At 35.5% G+C, this 21,287-nt stretch overlaps 4 protein-coding genes across 6 annotated transcripts; 2 read left to right on the forward strand and 2 right to left on the reverse strand.

Moving 5' to 3' along the window:
• The first annotated feature begins 2,499 nt into the window (after positions 1 to 2,499).
• On the forward strand, positions 2,500 to 5,261 carry LOC115706674 (pro-cathepsin H). 2 transcript variants are annotated; one of them, XM_030634389.2, is made up of 8 exons: positions 2,500 to 2,913; positions 3,018 to 3,139; positions 3,224 to 3,339; positions 3,691 to 3,764; positions 3,859 to 4,123; positions 4,228 to 4,359; positions 4,512 to 4,647; positions 4,897 to 5,261. In XM_030634389.2, the coding sequence occupies exons 1-8, from the start codon at positions 2,642 to 2,644 to the stop codon at positions 4,932 to 4,934; spliced, it is 1,155 nt and encodes a 384-aa protein (XP_030490249.2). In that variant the 5' UTR covers positions 2,500 to 2,641; the 3' UTR covers positions 4,935 to 5,261. The 2 variants fall into 2 exon arrangements, with proteins under 2 accessions (XP_030490249.2, XP_060961385.1); XM_061105402.1 differs by having other exon boundaries at positions 2,503 to 2,913; positions 4,512 to 5,261.
• Positions 5,262 to 6,642: 1,381 nt separating this feature from the next.
• On the reverse strand, positions 6,643 to 9,953 carry LOC115706673 (pentatricopeptide repeat-containing protein At2g06000). Of its 2 annotated transcripts, none has more exons than XM_030634387.2 (2): positions 7,736 to 9,953; positions 6,643 to 7,262 (listed from the first exon to the last, which is right to left on the reverse strand). In XM_030634387.2, exon 1 carries the CDS (start codon positions 9,646 to 9,648, stop codon positions 7,858 to 7,860), a length of 1,791 nt encoding a protein of 596 aa, XP_030490247.2. In that variant the 5' UTR covers positions 9,649 to 9,953; the 3' UTR covers positions 6,643 to 7,262; positions 7,736 to 7,857. The 2 variants fall into 2 exon arrangements, with proteins under 2 accessions (XP_030490247.2, XP_030490248.2); XM_030634388.2 differs by having other exon boundaries at positions 6,643 to 7,348; positions 7,736 to 9,952.
• Positions 9,954 to 10,381: 428 nt separating this feature from the next.
• Positions 10,382 to 14,722, forward strand: LOC115705134 (protein FIP1). Its single transcript, XM_061105408.1, has 14 exons — positions 10,382 to 10,726; positions 11,012 to 11,099; positions 11,190 to 11,298; positions 11,477 to 11,526; positions 12,023 to 12,089; positions 12,276 to 12,348; positions 12,475 to 12,530; positions 12,660 to 12,756; positions 12,949 to 13,033; positions 13,230 to 13,292; positions 13,391 to 13,450; positions 14,073 to 14,165; positions 14,256 to 14,318; positions 14,415 to 14,722. Exons 1-14 carry the CDS (start codon positions 10,671 to 10,673, stop codon positions 14,526 to 14,528), a joined length of 1,074 nt encoding a protein of 357 aa, XP_060961391.1. The 5' UTR covers positions 10,382 to 10,670; the 3' UTR covers positions 14,529 to 14,722.
• LOC115705133 (uncharacterized) lies at positions 14,712 to 19,664 on the reverse strand. The gene is made up of 15 exons (XM_030632372.2): positions 19,305 to 19,664; positions 18,941 to 19,183; positions 18,731 to 18,855; positions 18,436 to 18,655; positions 18,153 to 18,272; positions 17,814 to 18,070; positions 17,461 to 17,568; positions 17,072 to 17,213; positions 16,810 to 16,975; positions 16,507 to 16,664; positions 15,797 to 16,120; positions 15,589 to 15,663; positions 15,445 to 15,514; positions 15,155 to 15,312; positions 14,712 to 15,016 (listed from the first exon to the last, which is right to left on the reverse strand). Exons 1-15 carry the CDS (start codon positions 19,581 to 19,583, stop codon positions 14,867 to 14,869), a joined length of 2,595 nt encoding a protein of 864 aa, XP_030488232.2. The 5' UTR covers positions 19,584 to 19,664; the 3' UTR covers positions 14,712 to 14,866.
• Between the last annotated feature and the right edge of the window lie 1,623 nt (positions 19,665 to 21,287).

The raw sequence follows: 21,287 nt of genomic DNA on the forward strand, positions 1-21,287 counted from the left end.
CAGGTTTACTAGTAGACCTAGTGCAGAGCATTGGAATGCTATAGAGAGGGTCATGAGATACCTCAAAAGAACATTGACTCTTGGATTACATTATCAAAAGTTTCCAGCTGTACTTGAGGGGTACAGTGATGCTGATTGGAACACTTTATCAGATGACTCCAAGGCAACCAGTGGCTATATTTTTAGCATAGCTGGTGGAGCTGTTTCATGGAAGTCTAAGAAACAGACTATTCTGGCTCAATCTACAATGGAGTCTGAAATGATAGCACTAGCTACTGCTAGTGAAGAAGCAGGTTGGTTGAGAAGCCTGCTAGCTGAGATTCCTTTATGGGAAAAACCTATTCCAGCTGTGTTGATCCATTGCGATAGTACCACGGCTATTGCAAAAGTTCAGAACCGTTATTACAACGGTAAGAGACGACAAATACGCCGTAAGCACAACACTGTTAGAGAGTTTCTCTCAACAGGAGCTGTTAGAGTGGATCATGTACGCACTAATGATAACTTGGCTGATCCTTTGACGAAAGGTTTAGCTAGAGAGAAAGTCCATAAAACATCGAAAGGAATGGGACTGTTGCCCTTAGATTGATGAATCACTCATAATGGCAACCCGACCTATAGACTGGAGATCCCAAGAAATAGGTTCAATGGGTAATAACAAGTTATGAAGTGATAAAAGTAAGATCATGCTATAATTATACGAAAAAGAGAAGCATGAATTCCTGAAGCGATTTAAGGTTGAGTTAATAGAAACTCTTAATGAGATCTATACTCCAAGTGGAGTGGAGTACCGAGCTACGGGAGTACTCTTGATAGACTCACCTATGTGAATGTGGGAGTGGGGCCGCTTCCTATGAAATTCTGGGCAAAATTTCTAGAGCGTTCACTATACTGGGATAGACGTGCATGGCCATTAACGCACGTGCTTTTGATTACACCCTTGAAAAGGTTGTTGCGTGGTACAATGTTAGAGATAGAGTTCAAGACTACGGGTCACTCTAGTAAAATCTAAATTGTATTCACTACGCAGAGGTTCAAATCGAAAGATACCTTTGTTTATGCTCAATCTTATTGTTGAATGATACTAGCAGATGAAAATATTTTTTTAAAAAATTCAAGTGGGGGATTGTTGGAAATGTTGTGAATGTTTTAACAAAATATATAAGTGTCTTAGTGTGTGTGAGTTGGAAAGAGTCCCACATGGGATATGAACCCTCATTTACAAGGGTATAAAGAGTGCAACTTTGGCATTTGGGTTTGGGCCTCAAGGGGTACCCAGTTTTGTGCGAATGGGTGAGGACACACACACTTGACCCACCACACACGCGCGCGCCGTCCGTCCGATCCGGGCCGGGTTGGTGTGGTGTGGCACTATATTATTTTTACAGAAAAATTTAATAAAATAATTATTTTTTTATTATTTAATTTAATTAAGAAACGTGTTTAATTAAACTGATTACTTAGTCGTATCAGTTAACATGACACGTTCAAAACCAACTCACCCCACTTCAGAAAACGTTATTCTTCCCGTTATGTTTATTCAATCCATTCGCCTATATAATGCGATTGAACTGATGGGAAGAACACATCTCTTTCGTATCAAAAAAACACAGTTTTCATAAAATTAAAAATCCATCTGCGATATCAAATTTTTGGGTGTATTCGACGGTGCTCTACAGTGCAGTGGGGTTCCGATACAGTGCAACGACTGGGCTGCTTTATCTTGGGGACGACCGGCTATTTCCGACTGTTTGCACACTACTGGGCAGTGTCGCGAACGTCTTAAAGAGAGCGACTTAGTCCGCGACTCAACCCAGAATTCTTCATTCGGTAATATCGTTCCTCTTTTATTTTGCTAGCAGTTTACTCAACACCAGCAGGGACAAAACCCCCCGTGGGAAACACAGCAAGGAATAGAACCAGAAGAACGAGCTAAAAAGTTAGCCGCCTGGTTTCCGGACCGTTTAACGAAACTAATTTAAGCATACTTTTTAGAACACCATTGAAGTATAGTTTTTCTTAAATATGCTAAAATATAGCAATATGGCACTCTATTGGAGATGCTCTAACAATTTTCTTTTAATTTATCATGACGTAATAGTAATTTTATTTCTTTTTTGAAATGAGTTATTTAAGCATTTATATATTAAAATATATAATTCGGACTTGAATGTTTTTTTAGTATAGCTTAATAGTATTTTACAATCAAATAATAGTTTAATAACTTAAAAATTCTGAGTTCGAACCATAATCTCTTCTTTTTTTCAATCTCTCGCTCACCACTAAACTAATTTTAGTGACTTATTTGGACTCAAAACTAGTACCTCCAACACACACCCACTCTTCTCCACTCTTCTATAGTCATTTGAGTTAGTCTCAGTCTCAATTGTTTTCTTTTTATAAACCGGAATCAATAACAATCTTAAATTTACTTCATAGGATAATCTGAATTTTTTTTATTGCTTTAAAGGGATCGAATCCGAAATTAGAAATTTCTTTCTAAAAGTCACCTCACACGTCACAATTTACATTAAAATAAACAAATAAAAAAAACAGAGAGAAAAAAGAAAGTGAAAGAGTGACGTGGCAATTTCCTACTGGGCCTGGAGTCTGTGTAGCCCAAATAAATATATGCCAATCAATGAGCTCCATACATTATAGAGTTCAGAGACTTCTAAATATCTCCCTCTATTCTAGGAAACTCTCAACCTCAATCATGGCCCGATTTAGCTCACCACTATTCCTACTCGTCGTCTCGGTCCTCGCCGTCGCCGTTGCCGGAGCCGGATCCACCTTCGATGATTCTAACCCCATCAGATTGGCCTCCGACCGTCTCCGCGACCTCGAGTCTCATGTCCTCAACGTCGTCGGTAACACCCGCCATGCTCTCTCCTTCGCTCGCTTTACTAACAGGTAAGTATAATTGCCATCTCCCATCGTCGCATGATCTTTTCTTTTTTTGGTTTATGTAGATTTAAAGTGAACTAAGTGTAGAAAATGTTGATGTTGTTTTAAAGGTATGGAAGGAAGTATGATACGGTTGAGGAGATGAAGCTTCGATTTGGGATCTTTAAGGAGAATCTGAAGCTGATTAAATCCACAAACAAGAAGGGGTTGAATTACACTCTTGCTGTGAATCGTACGTAATTCTAATGTTAAGATTATTGGTTTTCTTTAATTTAAATTTAGATCAATTGTACTTAATTCTCTTATGAAATCGCAGATTTCGCCGATTGGACCTGGGAAGAGTTTAACAGACACAGGTTGGGAGCTGCTCAAAACTGCTCTGCCACTTTAAAGGGAAACCACAAGCTCACGGATGTAGTTCTTCCTGAAACGGTATCTATACCTATCAATTTTAATTCCTTTTTTAGGTATACGTTTAATCCAACTAAGCGTTAGCTGGTTTAACACGATACCTTATGTTTAGTTGGTGTTATCTCTTTTATTTCCCTATAAGATATGCTTGTGTACGGCTCTTTTATCAAGTTAAATTCAAAACTCTAGTGATCTTGTACACCAATACCAAGTAATTTGCTACAGAACCATTTTAAGTTACCGGGGACTTTGCATCTTAGTGATTCAGTTAAATTTAGTCTAAATTTTAATGACTTTGTGATTTCGATAATCTGGAGATGCTACTTTTATTTAGTTTAAGTGTAACATAGATGAATTTCGTCATATTTACAGAAAGACTGGAGACAAGAAGGTATAGTCAGCCCTGTTAAAGATCAAGGCCACTGCGGATCTTGCTGGACATTCAGGTGAGTTTGAACTTGGATTTGAAAATTCTTAGTATCTAGCAAAACTGACGATGAACATTTTTATTGTTTAGTTTTTAACAAATGATTTCTACAGCACAACGGGTGCCCTTGAGGCAGCCTATAAACAGGCTTTCGGGAAGGACATCTCTCTGTCTGAGCAACAGCTCGTGGATTGTGCCGGTGCTTTTAACAATTTTGGATGCCATGGTGGGTTGCCATCCCAAGCCTTCGAATATATTAAGTACAATGGTGGACTTGAGACCGAAGAAGCTTATCCTTACACCGGACAAAATGGTATTTGCAAATTCTCATCAGAGAATGTTGGTATCCAAGTGGTGGACTCCGTTAATATTACTCTGGTAAGGACCGTCTGAATTTTAATTTACTACATATTTGTTTTTAAATGATCTAGTAGCTTTTGTTTTCTCTTTCTTTTCTTGTTGTAACATAAGGACAATTTCAGGGTGCTGAAGATGAATTAAAGCAAGCTGTTGGACTTGTTAGGCCAGTGAGCGTGGCATTTGAGGTAGTGTCTCCTTTCCGTTTTTACAAGGAAGGAGTATTCACCAGTGACACTTGTGGCAACACTCCCATGGTGAGTTGAGTTTTGATTAAAGGGGGACCGAATGAACTGGTCCATCAACTTGCAAATTTTTTAATCGAATGCAGATCTTTGCATTCCCCAAGGAACCAAACCTCAACTTATTGTATGAATACAATACTAAAATTCTCTAAAAATTATTGCAGGATGTGAACCATGCTGTGCTCGCAGTTGGGTATGGAGTGGAAGACGGTGTCCCGTACTGGCTCATCAAGAATTCTTGGGGAGCAAGCTGGGGTGACAATGGCTACTTTAAGATGGAGCTGGGAAAGAATATGTGCGGTAAGTTTTCCTTGGCCATGTTTTGCTGCCAAGCTAGTTCACCCTGCTATTAGCCCTTCTTGTGCCCCATAACCGTTTTGTCCATTTTTTTTTTGGGTTTTGATTCAAAGTATTATAAATAAACGACCATTTAAAGGCAGATAAGATTCCATACGGAACTATATATATGGATGTTATCTTTTTTTTTTTGTTTGTTTAATGTTGATAAAATTCTTTCTCAGCCATAATATATTGATTATTTTGATGCAGGAGTTTCGACTTGTGCGTCATACCCAGTTGTCGCATAGTGAGTTTGGGCAACTTTGGAAGTAATAGTAGGCCATGGTTGGGTGGTGAATGATGTGGACTGAGCTTGACGGGTTGTATCTCATAAGCGTTAGAGAGGGTCCCCCACTCACCAATTATGTTTTAATAGAAATAATAATTAGGTTGATTATGTACAAAATAAGATCCAAGATCATCGTATTAAATACAAAAAAACAATGAGAAAAAAGAAAGATCCAAGACTGTGTTCTTGTTGTGTGGTCTTTCTGTAATGTATGTAATTTGAAAAACAACCTAAATCTTGTGTAAATTCTTTAATGGTATGGTGATAGTGAAACAATATTTACTAACTAATGTCTCAAAACTCAATCTTCAAGTTCGATTTTATTATCATCATCACCATTATTATTATTATTATTATTATTATTATTATTATTATTATTTTGAGGATCATGCTTCAAGAGATGTTATAGTTACTCAGCCAAATAAATAAATAAATAAATAAGTTTGAACATATTTTCTAGAGCAATTTGCGGCGAAACCCCCTTATGTTTTGATTTTTATACACTTAACCCCCTTATCTTTATTTTTGGTGGCAAAACCCCCTTATGTTTTAATTTTTATACACTTAACCCCCTTATCATTTTTTTGGTGGCAAAACCCCCTTATGTTTTAATTTTTATACACTTAACCCCTCTATCTTTTGTTTTGGTGGCAAAACCCTTCAGTTTACTTTTCTTTGCAAATTTAAAGTTTTAGTTAAATATTACCGTTAAATACTAACTGGATTACTACTGTATCGACTTCGAGGTTTTACCGTTACATATACAAAGATGTATACAGTGGTCATCCAGTTGATATTTAACGGTAATATTTAACTGGCGTGCCAAATTTGCAAAGAAAAATAAACATAAGGGGGTTTTGCCACCAAAAAAAAGATAAGGGGGTTAAGTGTATAAAAATTAAAACATAAGGGAGTTTTGCCACCAAAAAAAAAGATAAGGGGGTTAAGTGTATAAAAATTAAAACATAAGGGGGTTTTGCCACCAAAAATAAAGATAAGGGGGTTAAGTGTATAAAAATCAAAACATAAGGGAGTTTCGCCGCAAATTGCTCTATTTTCTATCGAAACTTTATTTATTGCGAAAACTATATTGGTATATAAATAATGATTTAATAATTTTTTATTCTCAAAAAAAAAAATGATTTAATAATTTTTTGGTATATTTCTTGACAAGAATAAATACTATTGGGTGATTCTACAATGCACCCCCTTAAAATGGATGTATTGATGCACCCTCTATTTGTTTCGGTATCTAGAAAAAAAATTTAATCTAAATTTTTTTCATATTCATGTACGTTATAGCTATTTAAGATATCCTACAAAATTTTAAGAAATTTGGAATTATTTACAATATAGAAAACAATGTTCAAACAGTATATTTTACACGCGTATAAAATAAAATAGTCACGCGTGCAACACACTACTTGAACGCAATTTTCGGCGTGTTAAACTTTTCCGAATTTCTTAAAATTTTGCAGGATGACTTAAATAAGTATAATTTACATGACCATGAGAAAAAATTTGATTAAAAAATTATTCCGGATACTAAAACAGATAGAGATGTATCGGTGTATCCCTTTTAAGGGGGTGCATTATATAATTTCCCAATACTATTAAGGATTTAATTTGCATATATTAAAAAAAGAATAGAGGCAAGAAAAAAATAATTGATCACTAAAATTACGCTTCTTTTATTCATTTCTGCAATCTTGTACATCATTTAAGAAAAGATTATGAAGATGAAAAGAATTTCTACCAAAAATTCAAGTTCTATAGTTAGAGCTATTTTTTTTTCTTTTTAAACCTGTACACCATTTGAGAAAATGTATGAAGATGAGGAAAATTTACAGTTAACATACAACGACTCTAAAAGCAAACTCCGATCCGGAAGGCCCAAAAACTAGAATACAAATTTATTACAAAAATGTTGCCCATCTAATTACCTTTTTTCCCCAATCTTTCACATTACAACCCTTTCTTTTTAAGCAGTTTGAATATGTGGACTTCGACTTTAGTCAATTGTAATGGTAATAAAATTACCAGAAGAAAAAGAAAAAGACAATTTGGAGGAAGGATGCTAAATGCACAGTATTATGTGATTACTGACATTTTATGTGATTCCCTAGAGGCATTGTTCAGGTGGGTCTGTTCAAATAATCCTTAATGTTGGAGATCTCATTTGAATAAGAGAGCCTTACAGATCTCCATATTAGTTGTGTCAAAAAATCTATTGTCCAAAACCAGGTATGTCACACTTCTATAGCAACATCAAGCCAGACACAGTCACCTGCAATCCAGGAAGCAAACAGATGAATTAACAATCCAATTATTGAAAAGAATGGTGCTGTTAAGGAAGCTCAATGTCAGCGTAACCTGCAAATTTGAACACAAACACACAATTATTTCTTGAAATTTATATTTGATCACGAAGGTACCAGCTTGGTTTCTTGCTCGTAGAAAACCCAATTATGAAGTATTTCATGAGGTTCAGAGATTAACAAAAAAATTGGTTAAGCACGCCAATATTTTGAGAGCCCAAAACCACAATATTTGACTTTGAATTGAGTTTCAAGTGAGTGAAATTCAATGAACTGTTCTATAATTTTTAGTGACATTATTTCTAAAGTGTGCAAGAAAGCATAATCTATCAGCATTAGCCATACAAACAAAAAAGAATAAAAGGACTCCCCACACCCCCACATAAACAGAAAAGTTACAAACAAGATATACAAACGAGGAAGTTGCATGATAATCACGTACCTACTGAGTTGCTGGTTTTGTCTGTATGCACTACAAAACGGACGCATTGCACTTGGTAATAATTTGGACGTTTTCTACCTGAAGAGCAAGAACGAGCAAGCATTTATGTGGAAACCATTAAATTATACAGCCAGTCGTATCTCAGCATTCGTTAACGGATGACTACTTCTTAAACATGACAAAGCCAAATTTGGATCCTCGACAGCAGTTCTTTTAATATGAATAGCTTCATTAGGCATCCCGGCCTTGAAGAGACATGATGCCAAAGTATCCACAGTTATCTTATCAGGGGCACATCCAATTGTCACCATCTTATTAAAAACACCAATTGCCTCTACCAACCTTCCTTTCATACAATTCCCAAGAATGAGAATGGTGAAAGTCACTTTATCAGGGTTGCATCTCTTCTCCTCCATCTCGGCCACAATCCTGTTTGCCTCATCAACATTACCAGCCTTGCACAATCCATCAACAACAGGGTTGTACATAAAAGATTTTGAAACAATATCACTCTGATTTAATTGTCTCAGATATTCACGAGCCTCATTAATTCTATTATCTTTGCAAAGAGCATGAATCAAAACAGAGAAAGTATATCCATTAGGCAACACATTTCTTGCATTCATCTCGCGCCAAAGCTTCAAACCCTGGTTTGGCTGTCCAGCTCGACAATAGCCGTCAATTAGAGAAGTAAAGGTTATGACATCTGGATGAGAACCATAAAAGGGCATCTTCTCATACAAGGAAATAGCTGATGCCATGTCATTAGCCTTACCAAATCCATCTATTAGAGCATTAAAAGTGTACGTATTTGGTTTAATGTTAGAAGTAATCATCTCGTGAAAAAGGGCAGAGGCCTCCTCCATCTGACCCAATTTGCAATAACCAGATATGACTGACGTAAAAGTTATAACATTAGGTGAAAGGTCGCTTCTTGATTGAATTTTCTTCAACAATTTGCAACCTATATCAACCTCATTAGTCCTACACAGTCCACTTATCATTGTGTTATATGTAACAATATCAGGTGAACAACCAAACTTCTCCATATCATCCAAAAACCCGAAAGCCGTATGAACTTCTCCTATCCCACACAAACCTCGAATAATAATATTAAAAGTCCAAATATCCGGTTGAAAATGTGATCCCTTATGCTTTTTAAATAAGCAAACAGCCTCACTAACTTGATTTCTTCTAACCAAAACGTTCAACAAACTATTGTAAACAAATGTACTCACTCTAAACTCATCACACTGAAGCTCGTCAAGCAATTTCTCGCCGAAGTCTAATTTACCAACTTGTGCATAGGAAGAAACCAAAAACTCTATAACCGAATTATCAGGCGAGAGGCCATCAGTCCTCATGCAATCAAACACAAATTTAGCCGAATCATGAAAACCCATTTGACATAGGGACCTCATGAGAAAATTGTAAGTCCTAAAACTATGATTAATACTCCAATTGTCTCTACTGAGCTCAAAGAACTTCAAACCCAATTTCGGATTGTTAAGCCGTTTTATGACTTCAAACGCAATTGAAGATGTTAAATTCTTACTAAGATAACCAACGCAAGAATCCAAGGATGGAGAACGAACAAAGAGAGTATAAACAACCTTCACAAACCAAGCCTCAGAATTAGATATTACCTCCTTATCGAATGGTCGTGAGCGAGATCCCCCGTGAGCTGCTAAGCTATGAAAATGTGAAATGGCGATCTTGGAGGCTCGAACCCAGAAGGGACGGGCTGTGAAAAACAAAAGGGTCATCTGTACCGCCGCGCCATCATTAGGCTCGGCTCTACTCTCGTATATATTCTCAATCACAATCCTTTTCTGGGAGGACGAAGAACTAGATTTTCTAATGGGTCGAGCCGATTTCGAATTAGGTTTTGGCTTTGATTCTATAATCTTCATAGAAACGACAAAGTACCAAATTTTAAAGTTGGCAAAGCAAATGACTCGACCATTGAAAGCCGGACAAATACACACTTCATGGACTGGAAATGTTGATGAAACTAATGGAAACCATGGATGACGCAAAAACCCAAAACATTTTTCAGCTCCAGATTTAAGTAAGAACAATCCAAACAGTAACAGGGGCCTATCTCAAAACTCAATCTCATCGAAGAGAGAGATCAGATCAGACGATAACCGCGTTAGGGTTATGTTCAAAGACTTGCAGATTCTTTCTCACCGGACCCTTGGGTGGAATCGCCCAGTTTCTAAGTTGATTTTCACTTAGCCCATTTATATTTATCCTGGGCTTCATATATTGTCTAAGCCCAAAATGGTACTGAAGTACAGATATACAATATTTTTTAAATTTTATTTGAAAAATATCATTCCAATTTTGTCATTGCATAAGTTTGAAGATATAACCATTTTAGTCTAAAGTTTGAAAATATGCATATCTTCTAGTAAGTACTAGTAACATGTGTTCATTAATTATAACATAATGAATATAATCAAGACAAACTATACTAAAATAATAATATATCAATAATTTATATGAGTATATTATTTGGTTCCGTGTAATGTTTCGTATAATTAAATTCCCAAATTCATAAAAAAAAGTCATTAGTAAATAAAATCTTGACATTTATTTTCAATTGTTTTTTCCAGAACAAAAATGGTTTTAAAAAACATTGTTGTTATAAATCTACTAATTACTAAACATGGCGCAAAATTCGTCACTTGCAAAAATTAAGTGGGATTGTGGCATTTTGCAAAAGAAAAAAAAAAGTGGGTTTGTGGAGTCCCCTGTCACTAAAAATTAAAAAATTAAAAAAGAATTCGTAGCAAAAAAATAAAATAAAATAAAAAAGGTGAGACTAAAACGAAGAAGAAGCATTTCTTTAGATTTGTTATAGTTACAGCCTACAGGGAAGCTGTTCCATGGAAAAATAATAGGAAAAAAAAAATAAAGACAAGCAAGAATGGCAACGGAGAGACAAACTCCATTGGCTTCCACATCTCGTGAAGACAACGCTCTGTAAGTTCCTCCAACCCCAACACTAATAGTATAAAAAAAAATTAAAAATTGTGATTGCAGATGAAGATTCACAGAACTTGATCGCGTTTATCATAGTCGAAATTCTGATGATACTTGTTCAATTTATCGGTAGTGTAATTGGAATTCTGATATTTTATAATTAACCTGTGCTAAAATTTGGTGATTATAGTTGTTGCGGTTTTTGTTTCAGTGTCTATCTAGAAAACAAATTTTGTTTATTTTGGTTCAATTGTGAATTTTGATGGTTAAGTTGTGGTGCTTTAGGTTTTTAGATATACTGCATGAAGCTCCTTTGTTCGGTCACCGCAAGTCGAGAAGCATCTTCGGGAGTGTGGTTTACTTTTTATTATTGGCAAGCAGAACCTTTTTCTCATTTTAATCGCATAGTAGTACTTACATTACAACATATGTATATTAGTTGGATTGATCGTGTCAATTTTAGGCAGGTTATGCTGCATTGGCAGTTGCAGCTCCATGGATATTTCATCCTATACAGAGGTTTACTTCCCAATTACTTTGCAGCTGCGCTGTTGTTCTTTTAGCTGTTACAGGTTTTGTACCCCTAGCTTTCTTTTCTTATGCATAGATTGATTGCTTTTGAAAAATTGTGCTTTCTTATGACTGCTTTTGTTTGAACCGGTTTACACCCTTTTAGAATCTCATGGAGGGAGTGAGAATGCACATAGTTTTGGGAGTGAAGTGTTTAAGATAGTATTTTGTTATTTTCAGGAATCTTTCAACAGTATTTGGTATACCAGGTTCAAAAAATACGTTTACAAGTAAGCTTTCTAACTAGTATAAAGTGTTTGTTCCCGTTTTCTAACATGTATCTCTCGTACACAAGGACATGCTTAGAGAGAAAGATAAAGTTAACAATTGAATCTTCTAAGCTTGGTTTACAATTGTTTCTGTTGGAGAGCTGAATTCAAATCATGTTTTTTAGTATCAGTATGATAGGAGTTTCCTATCATTTCGGTACAAACAGTAGCAAAATAGAGATAATAGAGATGATATATTGATATAGAAGATAAAAGATAACAAGGTTGCTGGGTATTCGAGAGACCCAGCTCTCTCCCAAGAGCTAAGAGATCACTTAACTAAAATCATTCACACCCTTTTCCTTTACTATTGAGTCCTATATATAATAACAATACACAATACCCCTATTACAATTACACTTATGCCCTTTTTTATTTAATATCCCAATGCCTATCACAGTACTTTTTGGAAGTTTTACCCTTGTTTGTGAACCATGGAATGTGTATTTGTATGCAGGGTTATTATAGTTTTAGCCAGAAGTTGAAGCATATCGTTCGGCTTCCATTTGCGACTATTGCATATGGTATGTCTATCTTTACTTTTGTTGTTTCCAATTATTCTTTTATAAATCTACATATGTGATTTTGTTTTGTGTGAGGATACTCTAAGGGGTTTTAAACTATGCTCAGCATCTAAGGTTGTGATGATTTTAGGAAACGCAAAAATTATTATGTCTAGTTAAAGTTTATGAGTGTATTTCTTCTGCTAGGAACTGCTGCAATGCTACTTGTAATGGTTTGGAGACCTCACACCGGTATTCTCTCCATCTCTGCTATATTGAGGTATGTACACTACCAGCTGCAATGCAGATTACCGTTTTAAATGTATAAGTAAGATTTAGGTGATAATGTTTAGTTACTTTGAGGACTATTTCTCATGATTATGTTGTCTACTCGTAATATTTGCAGAGTTATTATGCTAGTTGAAGCAATATGTGCTGGATCATTTATGAGTCTCTATATTGGTGAGTTATATGCTCATTTTGCATTGTTAGTAGTGTAATTAGGGCATGGAATTTCTGAGTAATGTGTCAGTATCATGTTCACTGCTATCAAATCCTTTAATCTATGTTGTCCCATGTTGGTGCTTCTAGGCTATGTGCACCAGTACAACTCTTTAAACTCCCAACCTGATGTCTTGAAGTCCTTGTACTCTCCACTTCAACCATCAAGTTCATTAGAAGGTTTGAGGTAATTTTCTAGTTATTTGACTAGTTTCCTCACTCTGTATAGCCAGTATTTTTGCTTCCAACCTTGTTTGAATTCATGCATGCAGAAAGGGATCTTTAGTACTTTCAAGAAGCATTAGTGTACTTTCTTGAATGGCTTGATATGTTCAACGATATAATATAATCTCTGATCATAAAGTTTTGTTGTTTCCAGGTATTATGACGCTGGTCGGCTTTCTGATCAACAAATGGCTTTATTGCAATATCAACGTGAAAACCTTCACTTTTTGAGTGAAGAAGTATGTTATGCAGCAGATTTTATAATTCTAGTTGTCTTGATGTAATACATACTATAGCCGTTCATAGTAGTCCTTTCTTAGATAATAATGCTCGTTGGCTTGTTCAATGGACTGATGTCTTAATAATTTATTTCATGGTTTACGATTTTAACTTAATCCTGCCAATAAGCTATCTAAGTGAATTATTTCACTGCAGATTCTTCGATTGCAAGAGTGCTTAAGTAAATATGAACGATCTGATGATGGTTCCACACCTCAGGTGGTGATGGTGGTCCTTCTGTATTTGTTATTCTTGATGATTTTCACCTTAGGTGATGATTTCTTTTGTTGATGTTGAAATATTATATGTTTCTCCAGGTTGATCTTGCCCATTTATTGGCAGCTCGTGATCAAGAACTGAGAACGCTTTCTGCTGAGGTAATAGTGGTACCCTTGCTGATTTTGTGAGCAATTTAACGTAAAAAGTAAAGAAAAAAAAATGTTAGAGAATTGTCTTTTTGGGAATTGGATGATTCCAATTTCAGACTGCTGCTGATAAGCGAGGTGTCATAAGACAATAAATTTAACAATAACATTGTAAGCCTATTCTAAATTTGGTTCGATGGATCATTGTACAACCTTACTAACAGATAAAAGGCTATAAAATACTGATTTTATCTAACCTGAAATGTCCATAGTCAAACAAATATGTTTGCAAGGTTTGTCCTTTCAGGGGGTCTCTTCAGATATTCTTCCCATTACAGTTCTAGTAAGTTTTCGTGGTTATAATTTGTGGATTTCAAATTCCACTATGGGAATATAAGATGCCGCGTCCTTTCAGTTTGGATCTAAAACTTTGATTTTTTAGGCGTTTCTGGTTAAAGATGAAGGTGATGACATCTCTGTCAAATGAAGGGTTTGTTTATGTCTACGTTGGACAATCAATTGGGTTGTTGTTAAATGATTAAAATTACATCACGGGCATTAGATAGATAGTAAATAACGCCACATTAAATTTGACACGGTCAAACTAAAGTGGTGTACATGTTTTATGCTGCAGATGAATCAACTACAGTCAGAGCTAAGGCTCGCTAGATCTTTGCTAGCTGAAAGGGACACCGAGATTCAACGTGTGCGGACTACTAACAATCAGGTATTACCAAACACATACATTTATGTATATTGCCGTATGAACAATTTAATGGCACGATTTCATTGTTTATTAACTATGCCATTTATACAGTACGTAGAAGAGAACGAGAGATTAAGAGCCATCTTAGGAGAATGGAGTACACGAGCAGCAAAGGTGCTCATTTAATTGCTTCCAACACTATTCAATACAATTACCTATACTTATCACGATTATTTTTATTTGATTTATTTGCTCGTTTATATTTTAAAGCTTGAGAGAGCAATGGAGGTGGAGCGAATGTCAAATCTTGACTTACAAAAGAAGATTTCAATGCTGGCCAAAAAACCACACGTATCAACCTCGGACCAAAAAGGAGGAGCTTAATTTCATTTGAGGCCTTCTCCATGCTAAAAGAAGATGAGCAAGAAGAGTTACGCCCCGGTCACGTGTATATATCATTTTCTGTAGTCATTTTTTTGACTGGCGCAGTGGCACTTATGAGACTCAATACACGATGACTTCATCCATTTTTCTGTGGTTTAATGTGTGTTAAAAAGAAGATTAAAATTGACCAAAAATTTGTCATTCATTGCACGCCTTCCAGTATAACCAGATCATTTGACCCCAACTTCCCTGCCCCTCAATAAAAAATCATTCCACAATATCCAACAGACTTGCACACCAATCATTCCATATGAAAATATGATTTTCTTATGGCTCAACTAAATTGGACTAACGTGAGCGGTTTCGTTCAAGAAAAGACAACCGAAGACAATGTTGAAAAAGTCACGACCTCTGATTACTCCTCCCCCTCCGACTATAGCCTCAGTATCATAGTTGCATGCTCTTGTACAGTCGGGACAGTATGTAACCTAGACAAAGTGACCGGGAATTTAAAAACAGAAGCAAATGTAACGACTAGAGTCTAGAAGATAAGTTGATAAGCACTATATCTGTTTATTTATATGAACTCGGACTAGGTTAGTAGATGAAATTGATTTAATACAAACCTCCAATAACTTGGGTCGGTAAGAACTGTCAAGCATGACATCCACGCCATAAATGGCCCTTGAATTTGGACTATGCATCTCTGGGTGTACTGATGCAGCTGCTTCAAAGACTGAGCGGATCATACCTTTTACTCTTTCATGGATATCCAACCATTTGACTGCAATTATTGTTGCAAAATAACTTGAGAGCATAGAGTTGCAATGCTATTGTAGGCGAAAGTTAAAAAAAAGAGTACAATTTTAGGTGGAGGCCAGTAGAAGACTTGGCAACTTGGACAGCATGATAATACCTTGATGTTCTTGTTCAAATTCCTTCACAAACTCTGGAGTGTTCTTGTGCTTGAAACCTCCTCGATAATTCTGAAAGCCATAACTAAATGAGAGAGGAAATGTATAGAAATATCAATGTACTGTAACATTCTATGGCAACATACCATGACAGTGAAGTGAGTCTCGTACTCGAAAAAGCTGTGCTTCTCTAGAGAATACGGGTTGTTTGCCAATCTAACCTGAGAATAAATCATAGTATCCTTTTGAATATGATTTTCAAGGATTATATTAAGAGAAGGAAAAATAAATACAAAAAAGGATGATCAAGTTCTTCACATTGGCTATCGTGAACAAAGAGAAGAACATACATACCCAGAAAACATCTGAGAGGAATATCTCAAGGGGATTCATGCTGCGAACTAATACTACATATCGAATATCAAATTTCTTCCCATTAAACAAAGCAGGGTTCTCAATATACTTCTGACATATCTTTGGACCAGTTTCCATGAGTCTAATAATGGCAGTTAAATTATCAGTGACAGTTGTATCTATAGTACGTGCCATGTTCCAAGGTTTTAATATCCACATATTGTTACACTCTTCTCTCTTCCGCACAAGATAATCACCAATAAGTTCAGAGAGATTAGTTTCCAGATTATAAGTGGGCTGCAGCCATTCAGGAGAACCATGTGCCTGTTCATAAAAGAATCTGGAATTAATAAGAATCATGAGAGAAAAATGTTCTGAACTTTGACTGGATAGTCTGAATTGCAGACACCAAATCTATTCACTTTCTACTCTGGAAAGAAAAACTGTTAATACAGTTGCAAGCTTACAATTTTGATAAGTTCAAAAGTAAAAGAAAGTGCGAGGTGGCATTTCCATCAGAGGACAAGTCAAAAATATTATTATCACTCTATATAGGATCAGCCACGCCATCCCCGGCGTCACTAGTTAATAATATAAAAACATATATTGAATAGAGGTGAAATCTTGAAAATAGACCTCTAAAAGCTAAGTTTAACATTAATGAAGAGTGAAATACCAAGAGAGACATCAGGGAAAGTGAGTTTCTTAACCTTCAAAATAGTATCTGCCAGATGATGTTTCATCACAAGACAAGCCTCAAAGGGGAATTGGTTTACGAATTGATTCTCTGTTATTCCAGTAGCCTTCTTTGTATCATCATCCACCTGCGTACTTGTCCATATGATATCTGCATCCTTTACATCAGTTGCTTCAAGCAACCCCCCAGAAGATAAAAGCAGAAGAAGATTTTATCAGAACTTAAGACAGACGGCAAAATTCATCACTTGATTTTAATAATGTTATAATACAATACATACTTGCAAGAGAGGAAAAAAAAATAATAAACTACATACTGATCATAAACTCAGGACGGGTCAAAAATTCTTCAACATAAGGTAAGTCAGTGTAAACACGTAGAGCAGATCCATCATTACGAAGCAGACTTCTATTCGGACATGGCTGTATTGGTGGAAAAGACAGCCTTTTTGATTTTACATTATTCCAGTATCTCTCATACTTCTGCACAAATGATGAAAAGATAACATCAGATCCTGCACTAAGTTCTAGTTTTAAAGGAGACCGTACAGATTCTCTGGTGTGAAAAGAAAAAGGTACTTGGATAAAATAGTTCTCTGGCGTATGGAACCAAGCTGTAAGCCTTGCAGAACGCTGTTTGTCTTCCCCAATGCCAAAGAGAAAATCACGGGTGCACTCCTCACCCTTCTTGACATTATTCGTTGGCCACAATATAGAAAAACTGAATGTGAAAAGAAGCAACTCGTGTCAATATAGCATTTTTCTTTTATTTCTATTTACAACAACACAAAATCAGGGTCTATTTTTCTAGAAGTATTATATGCTAGACCAAATAATCTTTACTTATATTATTGATTTATTTCACACAAAAACATTTACGTGCTTTGGTGCAATTATGTAGTAAATCACACGAGACTATCCAATAAATGACAAAATAGTAAAGCAACACAATAAGGACAAAAGATTACCTCACAGCTGATGCCAGTGTTCCCTCTGGCATGAAGAGAAAAGGAGCCACTCTAAAGTTTGGCTCATCACTGTGTAGCAAAGCTGAACCTAGCTCATCCATCACATACCTATGAATTACTCCAAAACAAAGCAATGTCAACTCAAGTATCAGCAAAACTATATAATCTAAATTATTATCCAGAAAATGTCCTAAAGTTTACATAGATCACTTCCATATTCAATCTTTGAACACTCAAAACTTGCTTGTGTATGAGAGACATAAAGAGAAGCAACGTAGATTTACAAACCATACAATCAACAGCCAGGATGTAAGCAAAATGCAAAACCTGCTCCATAACCCTAAAATGCATACCAGACAGAGGTCTCATCAATCTTTTCTTCATCAGCAAGTCTGTATGTCATTAAATATAGCCACATTGCATTTAAAACACGATCAGCAAGAGGTTCATCCGCAGCAAATTCAGGAAGATGTGGTTGTAGCTTTGTATCAACCACAGGTTTTTGATCTTCTAGTATTTTTGATGCCATAACACCATTCAGGACCAAGATATTAGGAAGCGAATCAAGGATTTCCACAGCCGTTTCTCCAAGGGGTCCAGGAATATCCACCTAAAAAACAAGTCTATGTAATATAATCCTCAAACTTTAATGTTTATAAACACCCTTCAATATCATATCCAATTCAACTTACCTCCAAAGATTGCAAGCATGGAAACCCATTCAAGAGACGTAATAAGTCCGCCTTCTGTTCTAACGGGTTCCCTCGAAGATTCAAGTATGAAAGAGAAGGAAAGCGAAGAGGTGAAAATGCCTGCAAAAAAGTTAGGTGGAGCATACCAGTCAGAACCAGTATTGTCTACCAGATAAGATTATAATATATATATTCATCTATCTGCATTTGAAATATCTAAAACCAAGAAAAATGGAACATGAAATAGAGATAAAAAAAGAAAACAGTTCTTCAAATTTGGAACCTTATTTATCAAAATGTGAATATTTCTAAGTGAAAGGTCAAGAGAGGTGATTCTTTGGAGTGAAGGGTCATCTTGAGGTCTGCCGCTTCCTGGATTTTCCTTGTCATATACATCTCCACAGTACCCCAATGCCCATTCACCATAATTAGGAGTGAATTTCGAATTATAGATTTCCAAATTTGGCAATTCTTGCAGAACTCTATCTGTCAACTGATCTCCGCTGAAGTGAAAAGGAAAAAAAACTTCATTTTTTTTTTAAAGACAAAAAAAAAAAGCTTCGTATCATAGACCATACCGTTTTTGTACAACCGGATTATTGTTGAGCCAGAGAGCTCTTAGGTTTTTGAGCTTAGTAACTTCTTGGACGACAACATCTATATTCTCAATCTTGTTTCCACACAAACTAAGAGCAATTAAATCCTGAACAAAAGCCATATGAGCTTTAGAAAACCACTCATAACGATGTCTTTATCCAAAATAGTAAAATCACCCACTCACTGCTCACCGGAAATTTACTTGCTAAATCTAATGTCAACAGAGTATCATCGTCTATGTCGAGCTCCTCAAGCTCCAGCCACTTTACATGACCATCGCCCTTCTCTTTCGCAGAACCAAGTTCAGTCTCTATAATCTCGAAAACACTCTTCTTCTCATTGTTCACTTCATTATCTTCTGTATAGGAATTCAAATCATTATCCACGCACATAATCGCAGCCATTCTTTCCGCCAATCCAGGTACTTCCAGCAACTGACATACGACACGACTAATAAGAATATAATTAAACACTAACTTCCAAATTTTCTACGCTGGTGCATTTTCTTTCTTGGCTACCAAACAAGTCCGGGAAAATGAAATGACAAAAGCGTACCTGTTTATAGGCATCGGACAGGCGGAAAGTCCAGGCATGATCGATGAGGAACACGTCTGATTCCTTAGCCATGGCGTCCGATGTGAGGACGAGCTTCCTTCGAGGATCTTCCTCGCATGGCTCGATTTGGAAGAATGAGCCACCATCGAATGTCTCCGACGACAGCTTCTCAAACAGTTTCCCATAAAGGGAAGATGGCAATCCCGAGGCTGCCAGAAGGATACCATGAACTTTTACGAAGTCTTCGATGGTTTCAATTTTCCCGACGGTGGTTGACATTGTCGGCGGCGCTGGAGGCTCGAGCTCAGTGTCCGTGTCAGTGAGAGTTGGGAGCTTGGCGCGCGTGCATTGAGATAGAAGAACATTCGAGGCCTTCCTTTTTCTTTTGAAAGTTAAATTGGGCCTCAGCCCACATGATCGGAACTAACGAAGTAAGCTGGGCCAACACAATAATAGGCCTAGCCACAATGTTGGCCAAATACGGGCCTTATCTATGTAACCCAATCAAATCAAATAGAAATAATTTGTAGGGAAATTTACATATATACTGTTTTTGCACCAAAATTTTACAAAAATACTGGGACACGGCAAAAACAACTTTTTTACTGTCCCAGCCCATTTTCTTTACTTTTGTACTGCCCAAGCCCAACAACTTAACATTTATACTGTAAACAGTAAAAAACACGGGAAAACGACCTGCTTCGTGTGTGGGGAGTCGCCGGAGTCGGAGATAACCAAGAAAAAACCATTAAATCCGGCGAAGAGTTTTTGGTAAATGGAAGCATAATTGAAGAACAAGAACTACAGAACATTGTCCCCCAAATAACAGAGGTAAACACAACAAAACCCAAAATTAATTTAATTATTAAGAAACTAAAAAAAAAAAAAAAACAACCCTAGATTTAGATCTGAAGTTTAATAAAAAAAAAACGAAAACACAAATGTGATATTCTTTAATTTATCATGCAAAAAGATAAATGAGGGTTGTTCTATTGTTAATTTGACGTTTGTAACACAAAATGATTCGAAAAAAATAGTTGACAAATTACTACAATTGTTCATACAAAAAATTAGTGTTGTTCTAATGTTGTTTTGCGGTTAGTAATACAAAAACATTCCTACATATATGTATCAGACAAATAGAATAATAAAAACTAATAAAAAATATAATGGGTAGTTTTATTTGGTTGTTTTTCTGTTGTTTTATTGTTGTTGTATTATTTTTTTGTTGATTTTGTTTTGTTGTTTTGCTATTATTTTACTGTTGTTGTACTTATTGTAAAAAAGAATTGGGAAATTTTATAAAGAGATACGGATGTATTTTTATCTGTTTTAGTAATCAAAATAATTTTTTAGTCAATTTTTTTTTATGATCATGCAAATTATAGTTATTTAAGACATTCAACAAAATTTTAAGAAATTCAAAAAAGTTTAACTCGCTGAAAATTGTGTTCAAGCAGTGTGTTACACGAGTGATTATTTTATTTTATACGCGTGCAAAATAGATTGTTTGAATATTATTTTCTATATTGTAAATTATTCTGAATTTCTCAAAATTTTGTAAGATATCTTAAATAGTTATAACGTACATGATTATGAAAAAAATTAAACTAGATTTTTTTTTCTGAATGTCTAAACAAATAGAGGGTGCATCAGTATATTCTTTTTAAGGAAGTACATTGTAGAATCACCTAAAAGAATATATAAAATTATTCTTTATACTACATTATACTTCGAAATTTTAAGTAGCACATGTAATCCTTTCAAAAGAATAACGTAAAAACTGGTTAGTGATCAAATTTGATATGATTCTACCAAAATTATTGAATTTTTTTTAATAAAAGACAACCAAATTAATAGAGTAATGGCGATACAAACAAAAGTAATATGGTAACAAAGATAAGTTATTAGTAATATAATATATTAAAATAAAAATTGTAGTTATAGATATACAAAACAATTGCAAAGTACATTTTCTTCCAA

Source organism: Cannabis sativa, chromosome 1, assembly GCF_029168945.1.
Source record: "Cannabis sativa cultivar Pink pepper isolate KNU-18-1 chromosome 1, ASM2916894v1, whole genome shotgun sequence".
Classification (NCBI taxonomy): domain Eukaryota; kingdom Viridiplantae; phylum Streptophyta; class Magnoliopsida; order Rosales; family Cannabaceae; genus Cannabis; species Cannabis sativa.

Excerpts from the sequence above, each read along its gene's own strand:
- LOC115706674 (XM_061105402.1), top strand. The coding sequence starts at position 2,642 with ATGAGCTCCATACATTATAGAGTTCAGAGACTTCTAAATATCTCCCTC. Across the intron at positions 3,140-3,223 it reads TTACACTCTTGCTGTGAATC|ATTTCGCCGATTGGACCTGG; the intron begins GTACGTAATTCT and ends ATGAAATCGCAG. Across the intron at positions 4,360-4,511 it reads CTTGTGGCAACACTCCCATG|GATGTGAACCATGCTGTGCT; the intron begins GTGAGTTGAGTT and ends AAATTATTGCAG.
- LOC115706673 (XM_030634387.2), bottom strand. The coding sequence starts at position 9,648 with ATGAAGATTATAGAATCAAAGCCAAAACCTAATTCGAAATCGGCTCGA.
- LOC115705134 (XM_061105408.1), top strand. The coding sequence starts at position 10,671 with ATGGCAACGGAGAGACAAACTCCATTGGCTTCCACATCTCGTGAAGAC. Across the intron at positions 10,727-11,011 it reads TCTCGTGAAGACAACGCTCT|GTTTTTAGATATACTGCATG; the intron begins GTAAGTTCCTCC and ends GTGGTGCTTTAG. Across the intron at positions 13,293-13,390 it reads ATGATGGTTCCACACCTCAG|GTTGATCTTGCCCATTTATT; the intron begins GTGGTGATGGTG and ends ATGTTTCTCCAG.
- LOC115705133 (XM_030632372.2), bottom strand. The coding sequence starts at position 19,583 with ATGTCAACCACCGTCGGGAAAATTGAAACCATCGAAGACTTCGTAAAA. Across the intron at positions 16,121-16,506 it reads TGGCAGATACTATTTTGAAG|GCACATGGTTCTCCTGAATG; the intron begins GTTAAGAAACTC and ends TTTTATGAACAG. Across the intron at positions 15,313-15,444 it reads ATTTGAACAAGAACATCAAG|TCAAATGGTTGGATATCCAT; the intron begins GTATTATCATGC and ends CAATAATTGCAG.